Source organism: Cupressus sempervirens, chromosome 3 (genome assembly GCF_028749045.1).
Source record: "Cupressus sempervirens isolate cs-2001-9-10 chromosome 3, ASM2874904v1, whole genome shotgun sequence".
NCBI lineage: Eukaryota > Viridiplantae > Streptophyta > Pinopsida > Cupressales > Cupressaceae > Cupressus > Cupressus sempervirens.
In genome coordinates, this window is record NC_143120.1 from 515,938,174 (window position 1) to 515,956,703 (window position 18,530).

The 18,530-nt window shown below is 36.7% G+C and overlaps 1 protein-coding gene across 2 annotated transcripts in view; it reads right to left on the reverse strand.

Moving 5' to 3' along the window:
- Window positions 1-16,290, reverse strand: part of LOC149567438 (serine/threonine protein phosphatase 2A 59 kDa regulatory subunit B' gamma isoform-like) — an 82,020-nt gene extending 65,730 nt beyond the window's left edge. Inside the window, exons 1-3 of one of the 2 annotated variants that reach the window (XM_089820628.1) lie at window positions 15,938-16,290; window positions 15,533-15,818; window positions 13,812-15,329 (exon numbers count right to left, since the gene is read on the reverse strand). In XM_089820628.1, the coding sequence (XP_089676754.1) occupies window positions 13,812-15,089 (1,278 nt within the window). In that variant the 5' untranslated portion in view covers window positions 15,090-15,329; window positions 15,533-15,818; window positions 15,938-16,290. The remainder of the gene's footprint in view (window positions 1-13,811; window positions 15,330-15,532; window positions 15,819-15,937) is intronic. The other variant, XM_089820629.1, reaches the window with a different exon arrangement.
- Window positions 16,291-18,530: the final 2,240 nt, after the last annotated feature.

The window sequence follows — 18,530 nt, forward strand, 5'->3', positions numbered from 1 at the left end:
ACCGTTGGCACCGAAGATCTTGTCGATGGAATTGCTTTTTACATGGCCCAAGGAGCATTGTTTTGGTTGAGGTGGTCCACATTTCACTCCTTGCCAACCATGGGAATATCTTGATGTGACCTATTCTCAGATCTATTCTGGCCAACAGGTTTGAGGGTAAGCAATATAAGAAGAGCAAAGATTTTACTTGGTGAGATAGGCATGATTGTGTATGTGAGAAAATATGCAGTCTATTGTAACAATGATTGTGTGTTGAGGCGAGCAGTGGCAAACTAAGTTGCAGAGTATCGATGACTGTATTCAGTAGTGGTTCAACTTTCATTTCTTACATATTGACTTTACTGTATTAGTAATGAGACTTCATTGTATTCTTAGCAGTCAACCATATCGATTGTGCACCTATCAGCAATGACCCAAATTGCAATGAGCATAACTAGCAATGACCCTCTTGTAAAAAATCACCTTCATCAGTGCCACCCCAATAAGTGTTCATTTCATAAGAATTAACTTCTCTATAATTTTCCCCAATTTGGGTTTCCACATAAATCTTAGTGTTCTCTGTGTCGGTGTTCCTATGAGCTTTTTATGTTAAATTTTTTGTGGATGTTTAATGTGCTTAACCAATAGATCAAAAGTTGTTATTGCTATTGTTTACAAGTTTACCAACATAGAAAATAAAAATTATAACTTGTGTATGAATAATTGATTCGATCCCCTCTCAATTATTCAGCTTGTTCAACAATTGGTATCAAAGCTTAATTCCTCAATATAGACCTTAATTGCTTGAGGCAGATCCTATGGCACACAAATTGAATATTCCTATGTTTGATGGGTCCAACTACAGTTCATGGAAAGATAAAATGAAAGGTTAATTGGTTTTGGTTGGTTACAAAACTTGGAAGCACATGGAGACGAAGTATGTGTACCCTCATAATGGACTTCAAACTCGAGATGAAATAGAAGCGCGTGAAAAGAATGAGAAAGCAAGGTATGTGATCAGTAGTGCTTTATCAAAGACAGAATTAGCTAAAGGTTATTTCTTTGAAAACTGCTTATGAAGTTGTGAAAAGTTGAAAAACAACTATGAAGGAAATGACAGGGTTAAGTTATCTAAGAAACTAATAGCTAAAAGGATTATGAGAATCTAAGGATGGAAACTGGTGAAGATATTCAAAGCTACATTCAAAGAGTTGAGAATGTTGTCAACGAAGTTAAGAACCTAGGCAGCACCATTACTGATGAAGACTTCATGGAGAAGATCTTGATGACACTGCCTGATAGCTACAATGAAAAGATCTCAGCTATAGAGGAGGTTTATGATTTGAATAAGTTTACTAAAGGACAATCGTTTGGCACCTTAATGACATTTGAGATAAGAAATTTTGATAGAGCTAAGAGCAGATATGAGGCAACTTTCAAGGCAACTAAATCTGAAGCACCTGAAGGTGATGATGAAGAGTTAGAAGCTAACTTTGCAAGAAGACTAAAGAAAGGTATCAACAAGTAGAAGTGTATGTTACCTCTAAAATGTCTTAGATGTCGTAAGATTGGTAATTTGGCTACTAGATGTCCAAAAAGAGATCCTAGACAAAAGTTTAAGACGTTCAACAAGAATACTTACTATGTGAATGAAGATGCTACTATTTCAAATGATGAATCAGAAGGAGAAGGCTATTTGTTTTACGCTGAATAAGAAAATGAGAAATCAGCATTTGATTATTCTAATATATGTAATGAAGCTGATCAGGTTGAAATTACCTTGTATGTTAGAAGAGATAAGAATGAATGGTTGATTGATAGTGGTTGTTATCAACATATGACTGGAGACAAAAGTAAGTTCGTATCACTTGACAAGTATAATAGTGATCCTATTAGATTTGGTGATGATAAGGCAGCATAGACTGTCGATAAGGATCGATAACTTTTGGTGGAAAGAATAATACTGGCAATGTTTATAATGTGAAAGGTTTGTGTCACAATCTATTGAGTGTTGGACAGATGTGTGAGAATAGCAATGATGTCATATTCAAATACGACGGTTGTGAGATCAATTGAAGGACTGGATCAATAATTGTAATTGGCAAGAGGACTGATAGAACCATGTATCAGCTTGCAAGAGCTACAAAAGGATGTTTGATATCTCAGGCTGTTGACAATAAGCTTTGGCATCGGAGGATGTGCCACATCAACTATGATAACTTGGTAAGAATAAGTTTATCCCATGTTATCTGAGACTCACCAAGAATAAGCCAAAAAAAAGGATGTCAGGATGAAAAGCAGTGGAGAGAATCTTTCAAGGCAAAAGATTATCTTGTTGGCATGATGATGATGTGCAGTAAGTCTAGATTGAAGTTTTTGTTAGATCATCATTTGTGTGTTGTCATTGTTGGCAACCAAGTGATCTACAGGCATCAAATCACTTACCACTAATAATGGATCAGAGAGCTCAAACTGTGAAGTGTAGAATGAACCGGGCAAAGACAGTTAGAATGCTTTGGATGCGCGATGAATGTTTTAATGAATTGATATGTTTACACGACATAGTTTAAGATGATTGTGAAATAAAACTTACTGGGTCTGTACAAGAAGTTACGATTTCTTAAGGATTATAGGTAACAGAATGAAAAACACTTTGGCAGAGTTGACTTGGAAAGATTTGGAGAACCAGTACAGTTTGTGATTGAGATCGGTATAGTGAGTAGATAAGTGTGAAGAGGCCAACATGAAGGCACAAAATTCAAGGTGTTAGTTCTCACTCATAAAGTTTGAATTGATTTTGAGGTCGACTTATGGAAACGCATTTAGGTTTTTCCACTGCCTCAAAGAACTGTATAAAGGTGATGTTAGATTAATGTGCAAGGAGATGAAGTGTTATGATGCAGAGTTTATTAAGTACAATTGCAGTACAGTGTGTTCACATTAATCTAGAACAGAGAATTGTCGAGAGCATAAAGGATTTGTCATGCAATAGGTGCAATAGTCAGATCAAGCTACAATTATTGATTGTAACAAGTTAACAAGCAAAACCCTTTAACAAGGTCACCCTTAACAGGGATGGGCAAGGTCTGAAGAAGGAAATCCTTTAACTGGGTGACATTTAAGAGCTCTAAATCCCTTAACTGGGTGGATCTTGACTAATCTTTAGTGTAAAGTTTCTATTTTCTAATAATGCTTAACACTTTTAACTGGGTAACCCTAACCGGATGATGTAAAAAAGCTCCTAACAAGGCAACTTGATTATTGTAGTGGTGAAGATTTGTGGGTAACAAATCTCACCGAGGTTTTTCCCTCTAACCAAGGGTTTTCCATGTCAAAATACTTGTGTCAAGTATTACATGTGTGAATGTTTCAATTACATTGTTAATACTTAGTCATTTCATTTGCATGTTTCATTATAATCAAATTGTGGTGAAATTTTTTTAAGTTATAACAACAGTAATTCCACCCCCCTCTCAGTGTTTCCTAGTATTAACACATTCATCAACTGGTCTACTAGAGCTTGTCCAGATCAACATCTATAGCCCTCTCTAGGAGGAAGGAGGATATTTCGTTATTTCCTAATGCCAAGACAGGGAATAAAATGAATAAGGATGCCTCTATCAACATGAACTCAAAAGGATTTCAATGACAACTGAGACAGCACAATGGGTATCCTCTAGACACTTAAGGCAAGGTATACTTACTCCTTCAAGATAGATAAGTAGATGATAGAGGAGATTGAAAAGCTCAATAATGATCTGCAGGAGCTTCACAAGAAAATGGAAGATTTCCAGAAGGGAAATAGCCACATGGATTCTGACACTATCGTTGATAATACGATCTTTACTTTGTCTTTGAGATTCGCATGCAATAGATGAACGAAAGGATGGAAAAGGATGAGGAGATTTTGAGAGGCATCCTCCTTCACAGCCATGAAGGACTCAGAGCTTCGACAACTAAACCTAAAGGTTTGCATGTTGTGGAGAGCCAGAAGGGAAAAGAGATAATAAATGTGGAAAATGAAGACGGAACCTCCTCTGGTTTAAATGCTCATCCTGGTCACAGAACTCGTACTAGTATGAGAAAGAAGAATGAGACTGAGAGAAAGGAGAAGCCTAAAGTGCAAATTGATCTCACTGAGTCATTGCAAAGGCCTAAGAACTTGGAGAAGGATACTGAGATCCTCATTATGCAACTGGTTTAGCTTGTTCTGTTTGCCCTGTTCGATGTTGTTTTGGTTTTGGTGCTGGTCTCTGTTTGTTCATTGTTGTTGTACTGTCTTTGGTGTTTCTGCAGTTTAGTCTTTTGGCTTTTTGGTTTGTGTTACCTGCCCTTGGGGTAACAATTGCATCTAAAGTTATGAATGAAAATCTATCTTCCAAGAGATAATAAAGGATTGTGGGGCGCCTTCAAAACCTGTTTTTACCATTAACTGAAAACATCTATAGCCCTACCAAAACAAGAAGTTTTCAAGGTGAGAGATACTTTATACTTTTTATGATGATTATTCAAAATATACTTGGGTTGCATTCAAAATCTGTTTCTACCATTAATCGAAAACATCTATAGTCCTACCAGAACAAGAAGTTTTCAAAGTGAGAAATACTTTATACTTTTTATTGATGATTATTCAAAATATACTTGGGTTGTATTTCTAAGAGAAAAATATAATCATCAGAGAAGTTCAAGATAGTCAAGCCTAGATTTGAATATGCATGTGGTAAGAAGATTATAAATTTAAGATCCGTCAGAGGAGGAGAATTTACTTCAAATAAATTTGAAAGATACAATTTGAAATACGGCATCAAAAGACAATTGTTAAACAGCTAGAACACCATAGCAAAATGGTGTTGTGGAAAGAATGAATTAAACAATACAGGAGGCAGCAAGGACAATAATCAAGGAAGCAAGTCTACCAAAAGTATATTACTATGCTCCACATGGACGCGTTTCCAGGAGTTTTACCCTCGTACCCATACCGGGGACAAAACGGGGATGCGGGGACGGATTTTGGTCGTCCACTGAGTCGTCCCCTTTTTGGAAAATTCAAAAACATCTCCAAAACAGCCAATTTTTTTAGTAGGAAACTTGGGGACGGCCAGCAGTACCGGGGACGGTTTTGCCGTCCCCAAAACTGCTGGTCGTCCCCTTTTTTCCAGTCAATTTGGTAAAGGCAAAACACCCCCAAAACATCATTTTTTTCTAATTTTTGCTGTCTGTGTGGCCCCTAGTCATCTTAAAGACATAATAACAATATGCAACCCATATGTGGTCCATTCAAACACTAGCTCTTCTACTCATTTTTAGATTTAACATACTTGCTAAGAGGAAGAAAAAAAGCATAAGAGCAGAAGCAGCAGTGAGCAAAGATTGTGTTTAGTGAGGAAAGATTGTGTTTAGTATTTACTAACTATTTTAATTAGACTTCTCTTTATTTCATTCTGATTTTTGCATGATACTTGGATCTCGATTTTTGCTATATATGTATGTGATATTGTTATAATGGAAGTACTTAGTATTTGCCATTTGATAATATTCCATGTATTGCTCTTCTAAAATGTCTATGGTGAATGGTTTATCAATGTTATGATATGCATCTTTGAATTTTTTCTCTATATATTAAAAAATCCCCTACGTTTTTAATCGCCATCCCCTGATGTCTCGTCCCCTAAATTTTGGCTTCGACCCGTACCCATACCAGAAACACGTCCCCGTCCCCTAAAACGTCCCCGTCCAGGAAACTCCATGGAGCATAGGTATATTACGAAGTTGTGCACACTGCTATGTACACTTTGAAAAGGGATCTGTACCGAAACAAATACAGCAAGACTTCATATGAATTGTGGCATGGAAGAGCACCTATTGTGAAATAATTCAAAATCTTTGGAAGCAGATGGTACCCACGAAGAGATGAACATAACTTGGACAAGTTTGATAGCAGAACTGATGTAGGATATTTTTGGTTTATTCCACAAGAAGAATAGCATAGTGATATAACAAAAGGTTGAACAAGATAGTATAAAGTGTGAATGTGAGAGTTGATGCAGATTTTCTAAAGACGCCATAAAAACATTTTGAATATAAATTTGATGCAGAGGGCAAGGAGGGGTACAAGAAGAATAAAAGGCAAAGCCAACACCTACATCTACATCTACAAGCAAGACACCAAGGTGTGTATAGAGACATCATTCTGAAAATCAGATTATTGGAGATAAGATGAGAGGAGTAGTTACTAGGAGTAAAGCAGCGCAAGAACAAGCTTTGTTTTACTTACTATAAGAGAATGAACCTAAATCTATGGCAAAAGCTTGTAATGATTAGAGTTGGATTAGTGCAATGAAGGAAGAACTTAATCAAATTGAAAAGAATAGGACTAGGGAACTTGTGCCTAGACTGACAGACAACAATGTGATAGGTACAAAGTGGGTGTACAAGCACAAGCCAGATGAAAATGCAAAGATGATAAGAAATAAGACAAAACTGGCATGCAAAGGTTATTCCCAGATTGAAGGAATTGACTTTGATGAGACCTATACTCCTATTGCTTAGATGGGGGCTATTAGGATGTTCTTGGCATTTGTTGCATTCAAAAGTTTCAAAGTTTACAAGATGGATGTCGTGTTTGCATCCCTAAATGAAGAGTTGAACGGGGAAGTGTACATTAAGCAATGGAAAGGATTCAACTCAGAAAAAGATTCTGATGCAGTATGCATGTTGAAGAAGGCACTATATGGATTGAAGCACGCACCTAGAACCTAGTATGTCAGATTAGATAAATATCTAATCAATCGAGGATTCAAGAAAGGATGGGCAAACAACACTTTATACTTCAAGACATACTCAAATAAGATTTTGATTGTTGTAGTCTAAGTCACAAGGTTTGGCGAACATCAAACATGAAGTTTGAAATCCATCGAATATTCAAGGGTAAAAAAAAATTCAAACAAATTCGCTGACAAACTCGCCTTTCAAAAAAGCATTTAACTTTCTGGAAAAATAAAATCTTCCGGCACTTGTACTCATTTGCCTTCAAACAAATGCATTGATCTTCCTGAAAAAAATATTTTCGTCGGGCACTTTCACATTGGTTTTAATTATAAATGAAAACCCTGTGTTTGGCTAAAACAACGATTTCGTCTACGTGGCAATTATATTTTCATTGTTTAAGTTTCTTTTAAGTTCTATCGTTTGGTTATGATATTCCATGAAAAAATTTGAAGCATTTAACTTAGAAATATTGTCCGATGTGCTTCTATCGTCAGGTGGTTTTACATTATTTTTAATTCTATTAAAAATGAATTTTTAAAATGTGTTTTTAAATAAAATATTTATTAAGATGTTAATAAAAAAATTTATATATTAGGCAAACGCCTACAATGCAACGATAACTTGTGAGCCTCTCATGTGGGAGGTCTTGCATTAGAATCTACCTTCACTTAACATATTAAATAATAATTAATTCCAACAAATAATAATAATTAATCTAGGCTTTGGCTGTTTACCGATCAAAAAAAATTTAAAATATTAAAATATTATTTGATTTTTTAAAGATTACTGTAAATAATAATAAATTTAATATCTTTTTTCTTTGGAAAATAATAGTTAAATTAAGTTAATCAGAATAAACTCCTTGATAGATTAAGATCATAGATTAAGTATTTAATTTTCTTCTTGTTGATAAGTTTAAGGATTTATTTTCAGTACAAGATTAATCACTTCGTTCTAATTTTAAAAACAGCTAACCTTAGCTATTTCTCATACAAATACAATTATTATTCTAGAGCAGTGTTTGCCATCATTTTCTTGATATGCAGATGCAATCTGCCTCCAAGGTGTGCAAAAGCCCTCATTTATTTTATGTTTTCAAGTCAAGCAATCATGTCTTTAATGGAAGCAAGTGTATTATATTCTCCCTAAGCAGTGTTGGCTCATGCTGGTTGCAAATTGTCACACCAACTAAAGGAAGCATTGAACACAATAGAACAAAATATAAATATAAGCTTCACACACTCATAATAAACCAATTATAAAGTCGCACAACAAGCATAGGATAATCTGACTGTGTCTCATTTGAATTACAACAAAATATAACCAGATACCAACATTGCACAACAAATGCAACAGAGGAACCACCAGAAATCTATAAGAACCCAAAGACATTGTATGTATGTAAAATGTTACAAACGTAAATGGCAGAATACTTGATATTAAATAGAGATCAAAACGATCAATATATACAAAAGGAGAATCGAATAGAATAGAAACATTCTATTCTAGACTACACCTAAATATTAGAAACATTCTAATATTTACAATAAGCTACAAGAGTGAGCATTAAAGATTATTCTAATACCCCCCCTTAATGCTCAATCTATTTACTACACCAATAGATCCCCTAAATTTAACAAACTTCTCAGGACCAAGGGGTTTTGTGAAAATATCTGCTGATTGCTCAAATAAGGTAGGGACATAAAGTAACTGAATAGATCCATCTTCTACTAACTGTCGGATATAATGGCAATGAAGCTTGATGTGCTTGGTTCGTTCATGAAACACTAGGTTTTTGGCAAGTTTGAGTACTGCCTGATTGTCTATAAACAAAGAAGTTGGACCTGCTTGAGAAATATGCATATCTGCAAGCATCTGACGGAGCCAAACTGCTTCACAAGCTACCTTGACAGCTCCTCTATATTCTACTTCTGTAGAGGAGAATCCATGTGCCTGTTGCTTCTTACTGGTCCAGGTAACTGCTGTAGATCCGATTCTGAACACATAACCAGATGTAGATTTCCTGTCATCAACTGAGCTGGCCCAATCGGAATTGGTGAATCCACTGAGCTGAGGAGTAAAACTCCTTGTGTAAAGAAGACTATAATCTGAAGTACCATGTACATAGCGTAACACACGTTTTGTTGCAATCCAATGATCAGTCTTGGGGTTCGTCATGAACCATGAGATGTAGCTAACTGCGAAACTAAGATCAGATCTAGTAGTAGTGGGGTAGATGAGACTACCTACTAGCTGCCTGAAGAGTGTTTCATCTACAGGAGGAGAATCAGATTGTGCAGACAATTTCAGACCAGTCTCCATAGGAGTGGAGGCAGGTTTGCAATCTTGCATTCGAAACCTGTCAAGCAAATTTCTAGCATACTTGGACTGAGACAAAAAAATATTGTTGTCAGTTTGCCAAACCTCAATACCTAAACAATAATGAAGCAATCCAAAATCGGTCATATCAAAAGTTCTGCATAGATCCTGTTTGATATCTGAAATCAAATGTCTTGAACTCCCAGTAATGATCAGATCATCCACATAGACAACAATCAAAAGAATATCATTACCAGAGTGTTTAATATACAGATTACTATCTGACAGGCTGCGCTGAAATCCTTGATTAACCAAGTACTAATCAATCTTTATGTACCAAGCCCTAGGAGCCTGTTTAAGACCATAGATGGCCTTCTGGAGTCTACATACTTTTGGTTCTGAACCGGCAACCTTAAAACCTAAGGGCTGCGTCATGTAGACTCCTTCCTGTAATTCACCATTGAGAAAGGCACTCTTCACATCCATTTGATGAACTTTCCAACCATACTGAGCTGCAATGGCAAGACGAATGCGAATAATGCTCATCTTGGCTATCGGAGCAAATGTCTCCTCATAGTCAATGCCTTCGCGTTGGATGAATCCTTGAGCAACAAGTCCGGCTTTGTATTTGTCCAAGGTACCATCTGCATGGTACTTGACCTTATAGACCCATTTACAGCTAATGGGTTTCTTCCCAGGAGGGAGATCTGAAAGAACCCAGGTGTGGTTCTTTTGAAGACTTTGAAGCTCAGCATCCATTGCTTGTTCCCATTCTGGAATTCCTTTGGCCTCTGCATATGTCTGGGGCTCAGGGATACTGTAGATGTTGGCCATAAGAGCTATATTAACTGTGTTGTGCTGAATGCTCTTATTTCTGGAGGTTCTACCCTCAATGAGTTCATTAGGACAAAGATCACTAATCGTTTGAGCCCACCATTTTGGTCGAAGAGTCGAGGAGCCAATATCAGATGCAGTCAGAATAGCTGGATGAGGGGCAGGAGCAGGAGCTGTATTATCTAGAAGTGGCTAAGGTGGTGTATCAGTAGCATCAGATGACTCATATAAAATAGAAGAACCCAAGTCAGAGATTGCTGAAGACTGAATCTCGAAATGCGGTGGGTAGTCAGAGAGCGGAAATGGTCCGAGTTCCTCATCAAACACAACATCGCAACTGAAGATTAAATGATCGGTATTTACATCAATCAGTCAGTAGGCCTTATGTGTGTGACTATATCCTGTAAACATAAGTTTTTGGCTTTTGGAATCCAACTTAGTGTGTTTGGCATCAGGAATCCATACATATGCCAGAGAGCCAAAAACTTTCAAATGGTTGATCTTAGGTTTGCGACCACACCAGGCTTCCTCAGGAGTCTTATGATTAACTGCAAGGGTGGGTGACCGGTTAAGGAGGTAGACAATTGTGGATAGTACTTCTGCCCAATATTTTCTGGGAACATTTCTATGTTCTAGCATAGCCTAGCCATTTCTGTGGTGGTACAGTTTCGACGCTTTACAACACCGTTTTGCTGAGGGGTGTGAGGTGTGGTGAACTGACGTCTAATGCCATGAATAGTACAGAAGGCAGAGAAAGCAGAAGAACAGAATTCCCCCCCATTATCGGTCCTAAGAGTACGAATGGAGGAACCAAATTCTTTTTCTACTAGAGCTTTAAACTGCTGAAATATAGGAAAAGCATCTGATTTTTGCTTAAGAAAATATACCCACATTTTGCGACTAAAATCATCCACAAAGAGTAAAAAATACCTGTTCCCAATAATAGAAGGAGTATTCATAAGACCACATACATCAGCATGGACAACTGGAGCACTCTAGATGCCCGCCATGATTCACCATTCTTAAATGGTGTCCTACGTTGCTTCCCTGCTTAACAAGCTCCGCAAATGCGATGGTTCTGGGTCTGAATATTAGGTAGGCCATGGACTAAATTATCCCGAGCAAGTTGTGCTAGATACTAAATGTTCAGATGATCGTATCGCTGATGCCAGAGACTATTGAGAGCGGATGATTCGGCAATGAAAGCATACTCAAGGGAATCGCCTGAATCTACAAGCCTATAAATACCATGATCCTCAAGACCGACAGCAAGGGTAGTGCGAGAAGCATGATCAATAATCGAACACTTATTTCCACTGAAAACGACATCCAACTGAGGAGAGTGCTTCATAATCTGACTAACAGATAGAAGATTATGTTTCATGCCAGAAACGTAACATACATTTAGGAACATGAGTTTTCTTCCTCCAAACTGAATCTGAATATTTCTCTTGCCAACAATATTGTATTCTTCGTCGCCTCCAAAGATTACTGAGTCAAAATAGGGAGTGAATTCAACAAACCAATCACACCTATGAGTGAAATGTCGGGAGGCACCAGAATCGATGTACCAGGCATAAGATTTCACATGACTTGCAAGTATGCTAGCCATAAAAGCATGGAAGATAGATTCTTTCTGCTCTGAGTGTTGGGCAGCATGGGCTTGTTGTTTAATTGAGTCTGACTTCTGATGTTGCTGATACAGATGCTCAAATGGCACAAACTTCGAGGTGAAAAAATGAAAGACCCAAAAAAATTGGAGAAGTACCCAGAAAAGAGCTCAAAAAACCCAGAAATAAAATGTTGTCGGAATCTAAATCTGCTGATTGAAAATTGAAGCACAAAAAACAAGGCACCCACAAAAATTTGATGAAGACCCATTTGAGATCTCGATAAACCCACCAAGAATATGTGATCAAAAAAAAATTCAGCCACCTGAAAATTAAGGTTTTGAAGCCAAAACTCAGTCGGCGGCTTGGAAAGTCAAAGACAATAGAAAATGTCAATTTGAAAACCCAGATCTATTTCCCAGATCACGACTTCAGCTGAGACGACGCAAAAACACTGAGTTTGAACTCCAAACGATGGCAGGAGCAGGCATTTTGTAACACAGAGCTGTGAGTCAAAAAGAATCGTGAGTTTTAAAAACTAGAGTTGTCTGTAACTGAGCCACGGATCTCCCAAAAACGGCGCCAATCCGGCAGCCAAAATTGATATGCTAGAAAAAAGCGCAGTCGTCTTTAACCAAGCAGAGGTACAAACAAATGCCAGATACTGGGAAAACGCCGTGGGTTGTAGGTCGCGATTTGTCAAATCAAAAGCCGCGTTTTTCAAAGAAAAAACAGACACCACAACAAACCCGTGGTTTTCAAAAATCGGATGCCAAAAACCCACGTTTTCAAAGAGCATTCAACCACGATTTGTAGAAACCGAGTCGTGATACTCCGAACAGAAACCCTAGCCGGGTTGTTTGTGAAAACTCAGAATCAGAAATAATATGGAAAAATCTTAGCAAATAATTTCGAAAAAAATTCAAGTAATTGGCTCTGATACCATGTTACAAACGTAAATGGCAGAATACTTGATATTAAACAAAGATCAAAACGATCAATATATACAAAAGGAGAATCGAATAGAATAGAAACATTCTATTCTAGACTACACCTAAATATTAGAAACATTCTAATATTTACAATAAGCTACAAGAGTGAGCATTAAAGATTATTCTAATAAAAACACTTGACTTGTCTGATGTAAATGGAAAACAAGAACAAAATACCACTTGCAATTTTCGTAAGGCATTTCTCCGCAGTACATTTCCTTAAAAAGCCAAGAGGTGGTTGCAATTTCATGATTACATGTGACATAACATATATCATCTACAATTGTTGTTCTGCTTCAGACTAGGAATGACAAGAAATTAGAACCACAAATGCAAATGCTAAAATTTTGACCAGTTTAAACATAATATAATCATATCTAAGTGTGTAAATTTGGTATCTGTAGCAACTCTCCTATTTTGTAAACATACATGGACCTTATAAATTAGGATCATAGAATACAAATTCAAAGTTTCAGTGATTTCAACTTAACTAAACTGATTAGTCTTCACCAGATTAACTAATGTTGACATTGTTGATGATTCATTGTCTTGATAAGATTGCCCACTGTGTGTTTTATTCCAGCTACATTTCAAAAGCTTGAATCTATAAATAAGGTATAAGTTACCAAGAACTTCTTTTACATAACAATCAACAAAGCATTGACTTTGTCCAATTGTATGTTGCCTAACTTCTACATTGTGCCAACATTTGCAACACCAAATGCATTTAAAGAAATCATGTATATGAATCTTAGAAATATAAGCTCACAGAGCAATCTTCACAAATGTAAGAACTAATATGCTGTAATCAGTGAACAAATAAATCAAACAGAGATCACATATAAAAGGTCCAATACTCATAAGAATACCACAATTTGCAGAAATTCACTTTTGCAAAGAGTATAAAACCGTAATATAAAAAATGAGAATAATTATAATAGCCAAAGTTGTATTCTTCAACATACAAACAGTCATAAAATTGCCTAAATGTCCCTAAATCCAATCTGTGATCATAAAACAAATTTAATTAGATAATATCCCATCCGTTACACCATATCAAATTTAATTTGTTTGGAAAATGAATGATAAATTGACAATACTTGAAAATAGGATTTTGACATCAAATATTACAAATGCATGTATACCCTTCCATTTGATCTAGCATAACTTCAAAGTTAAAAGATTTACATCAATACAAAATATATACACACCCACTAGATCTACATGCAAAGCAATCACCAACTTGTTTAGTGCTTTAGGATGCCAAGAACATGTAATGCATTAGTTCCAAAACTGAGACAATTCTTACCTGGAAGTGCAAACTGCTCAAACAACGGCTAATTTGCCGAAACAAAGGTACCATACACCGCTGAAATTCAGCTTCTTGAGTAGCCTCCAAAATTTCTTCCAATTCTCCCAGGAACATAACCTCCTTTTGACTGTTTGTAACAGGCCAGTATTTCAATAACCCTCTGATGACTGTGTCTGCCAGCTTAAAATCTTTCTCGACAAATTGTGTGATGCAATAGGATAGCTGCTGATGGTACATTGACACACACTTAGGTTTATGCAGTGGAATCAACACCCGTACAAGAAAAAGTTTGTGTTCCTCCTTCAACGGTAATGCAAAACCATTGATTATGCTACCTAGGATCTCCAGAAGTTCAGCTATTCCACTATATCTTTCAGTCTCAAATACAAACCGGTAAAAGATATTATTGATAGCTTTCCTTATGAAAGGTCTGTGTACCATGAACTTCCCATATATGCGGTGCAATATTGTTTTCAAGTATTCCCTCTCCCTTGGGTCTTCAGAGTCAAAGAGATCCAGTAACTTCAATACAAAGGAATGATCAATATACCTCTTTGCCAACTTTGCATCTGTCTCCGAAGATGCAATAAATCTCAGGAAGAGTTCATAAACTATTTGCAGGTGTGACCAAGCTGGCTCCATCGCTAGCTCTTCTTCTTCTTGATCAAAAACTTCTAGCACTTTGCCTTCCCGAGAAGAGGGCGGTAGTGTTCTGAACAAATTCACAGCAACCATCTTTGTGATTTCCTGCATCATAGGCTCAGTAAATTTGCCACTGCCAGATGTTAAGTAGTCGACAAGTTCAAGCAACGTCTGCCGTTTAATATCTTTTTCCTTGATATTTTTGGTGGGGTCGGTGAAGTCAAATACAACACGGCAAATATTTAACTTTTTTATAAACAAATTTTGCTTCTCGGAACTTGGAACGTCTCTGAAAGACGGCAATGACTCATAGGGAACTGTATTCTGATTTACAACTATGGGAGAGGTAGCGGAAGGCAATTTCTTTGACTGAATCGAGGAAGACGGTACTGATGAATTGGCCCATGTTGATGGACTGTTATTGCGCTGGACAGTTGCGTCAACGTTTCCTGCTTGGGCTGTAGGCGACCATCCCCTTCCATTGTTTGAAATACCACTTGGGGCAACACTCCCTCCAAGGGCTCCAGTTGATATATAACCTCCATTTCCTCCTGGGGCAGTACTTCCCACTTCATTGTTTTCAGAAGACTTCGATGGCTTGCGAGGAAGCCTGCCAAATATTTGTTTAAACATACCGAGAATTGTACCAACCCCACTAACTCCGGCTCTAAAATTGGGAGCCAGCTTCTATCCCCACAATGCCAAACCCAGAGCGAAAATGCTCTAGAAATGCACAACGGGGGCATAACACTCTGGATTTTAATTTACGGAGTCAACTGATACACAATCCCCAGCTACACATTCAAAAACGTGTACAAAACAATCTCAACCATCAAGCTGAAAACTTGTCAGTGGTTTCAAATTCAACACTCCCTGGGAAACCAAAAGTACCAAATTACACTTCAGTTCAAAATACATTTTTGAAAAGTAAATGGAACGATACGAAAATGCCGTGATCATCAGAGTCTAAAAATTCCAAATTTAAGAACAAGCAATTTATTCTGGCGGGATAAAAAATTCAAGGTTTTAACAAAACAAGATAGATTAAAGTTCCAGAAAAGAAAAGACTCGCATGCCTGATGTGCTAAACACAATATCCAACCACAAAGCTACCGTTGCTGATATATGCATCAACAGGGGCAAAAGACCAACGTATGTTACACCATACCAAACTTTAAAGTACCAATAAATCGGATAGCTTTTACTTAGAAATGTACATCAGGGCGCCGTACTAATAGTGTTAAATTGGGGACAGCCTAACTCAAGGCGAGGCCTTAGTTTTTCTTGGGATTGAAGACGCTGCAATGGCACTTGAACTCAGATAAGCGTATTCGTGGAATGTCAACTCAATCCGCGCGGGCACTGCAAAAATGCCAGCAAATCCCCAACTTTGAAAAACTCTGATCATCTGCGTTCAAGCTTTGAATTTCAAAGCAGCGCGTCCAATGCCATAAAACACCAAATTAAGAAATCCTACTTACCGAAAAGGACCCTCCAATTCCAACGGCGGCACGCCCTTTAATTGCGTCGTCCTGAAGAAAACATTCAAAGGATCCATCTTAGCTACAGAGACCATTTTCTGATGAATTCCAGTCCTCTTTAGGTGGATTCGGCCTGGGGAGCCTGCTGAAAGTCATAAACGGGAGGCCATTGTCGGCAGAGAGGGCGAGGTGGAAAGAAAAAAGGGAGGGAGCTAAAACCCTTTCCACAGTGGAGAGGAGTTGAAAGGAGAAAGTAAAAGATACTTACCTTCCCTATCTTCAAAAGAGGACTACTAACTACTAATCTCATTCTCAGTCCATCTCGGTTCATTGCTAGCTGGGCGCACTTCCACCCACTGCCACAAGCAAAAGTTTCCTTAAATAATTTAAAATAGTTTAATATTGTTCTCGCCCTCAACTTTAATGTATAAAGAAATGAGCTTCCTTTGACCTTGCTTTCAATAAATATTTAATAAACGTTGTAAGTGAATAAAATCGCTCTTCCGAAAATCTAAGCTAATAAATAATGCTAGACAATTACAATTAAATGTGTTGGATATGAGTTCCTTTTTGTAAAGTTGGTTATAAAACAAATGATCAAATTTATAGAGTTTGGGTGTATATTTAGATGATAAAGAGGAGATGGGTTTTCTAAACTAGTATTCATGAAATATGGGTCAATGAGTTTGCTTTAAAAAAAAAACTACACACTTGAATCTTGACAGCAATATCACAAAATGTATTTAGAATTAGAAGTGGACACAATTAATAGTTTGATGTTTTTTAATTTGTAAATTTTGTCACAAATCATTTATCCTTATACAATTTCAAATTGAAATGTCAAGTCATTTATGTTAGAAATAGATAATATTGAGAAGGGAGGTGAATCATTATTCTACAAACTTTTGCCCAAAACTGAATATTGTTAATTACATTATAACTTGCATATGAAAATAAACTAACAATGTTGAACAGTAAATATAACCATACACATAGAGAGCTCATAACACTATTATTTGTTAACCAGGGAAACTCTAGCCAAAGGAAAGCCCTAGTGGGGATGATACCCACGAGATGATTCAATGAACAAATGATCTTGTTAAGGATATTGACTATGTTAAGAGTCTTTGAAGTACATATAGTGTCTCGAGTCCTTGTTAGAGGACTAAGTCTTGTTAGAAGCCTCAACCCTGTTAAGAATTGCTTCAACCCTATTAGAAGTTGGTAGATCAAATACAAAGTATGCAAGAAGAGCCCACTACTCTAACATGCAATTATACAATTTAGTTCTTCACAGGAATAGATATACATACAATACTTTATGTATGTTATATTTTGCACTTACTTTGATCATACATCAGATGTAGTTCGCATATCGTCTCATTGACCTCACATCAATCACAAATGTCCCATAGATCATACATATGTCGCTCACTTATCTTTACAAGATAAGATCTTCACTTATACCTCACAAATTCCTAATTCACTACTTGGCCAGCCTTCATGCATTCACACGCTTGGCAAAATATAAAATAACTTAATCCACATAGTCAACTCATCATGACTTAGTAATTATTTTGTCACCAAAATAATTCCTAAAGCTGTACAATCTGGTTCTCTGCTATACTTTGTTCTGCATTGTTTAACACATGTATTGGTATTTCAATCATATCTTGTATTGTATTGTCCGTAAACACCTACGCACTGGTATAAGTCATCATGACACTACCATAGAACTTTCCTCAACTATGCATAAGCTAATTCTCAATGAGTCATCCATACACATCACATATGTTTTTTGTGTTACTACAAACTATCTAACACTTAGACAATTTTCTATCTCTAAATGCATAAATGAAATGTTGAATATATGTTACCATAAATGACAACTCTTAAAACATCTATCTGACCATATTGCCAACAATCTCCCCCTTTGGCATTGATGGCAACATTTGGAAAAATTGGCTAAGTCCCAAAATGATGCCATACATAACAAAAATAAATAAAAGTAACTATACAAATTGCCTTCAAAACATAACAATTTTATTCATATTTTGATGGATCATTACATTTCTTATCACTGCTTTACATTGATACATAAGTACATAAGTGTGCATGCCCCCTCCCCACCCCCTTTACATATATAATACATAATTTCCTTAGAACATACATAAAATTTTCCTTTACATACTACTCCCCCTTTGACATAAATGGCAAAGGTGTCAAAAATTGTGTAGCCTGTTGCTGATCACTTGTCATTCTGGAAAAACAATCTGCATAAACAAATTTTAGCCTATTCACTTCTTTCTTCCAGTCTTCCTTCACTAAATCAAAAATACTGATTAATGTGCATAGTGCATAGTATGTCACTTCAACTACGCTCAAGTCAATATATGCAAACTTGTCATTGAAAGTTTTAGCTGCAAGACATTCCTCCAGTTACCTCTGCAAAGTGCTTGTCTTTGGTGAAAAAAAATCTCTAAGACTAGAGAATCTTTTTATTTCCTTCTCCTTGTCAAATTCCCAGCATTCAATTACACCGTGGAGCTTCTCCACTTCTATTCCACAATCTTCAATGTTGGTCTCTAGGAGT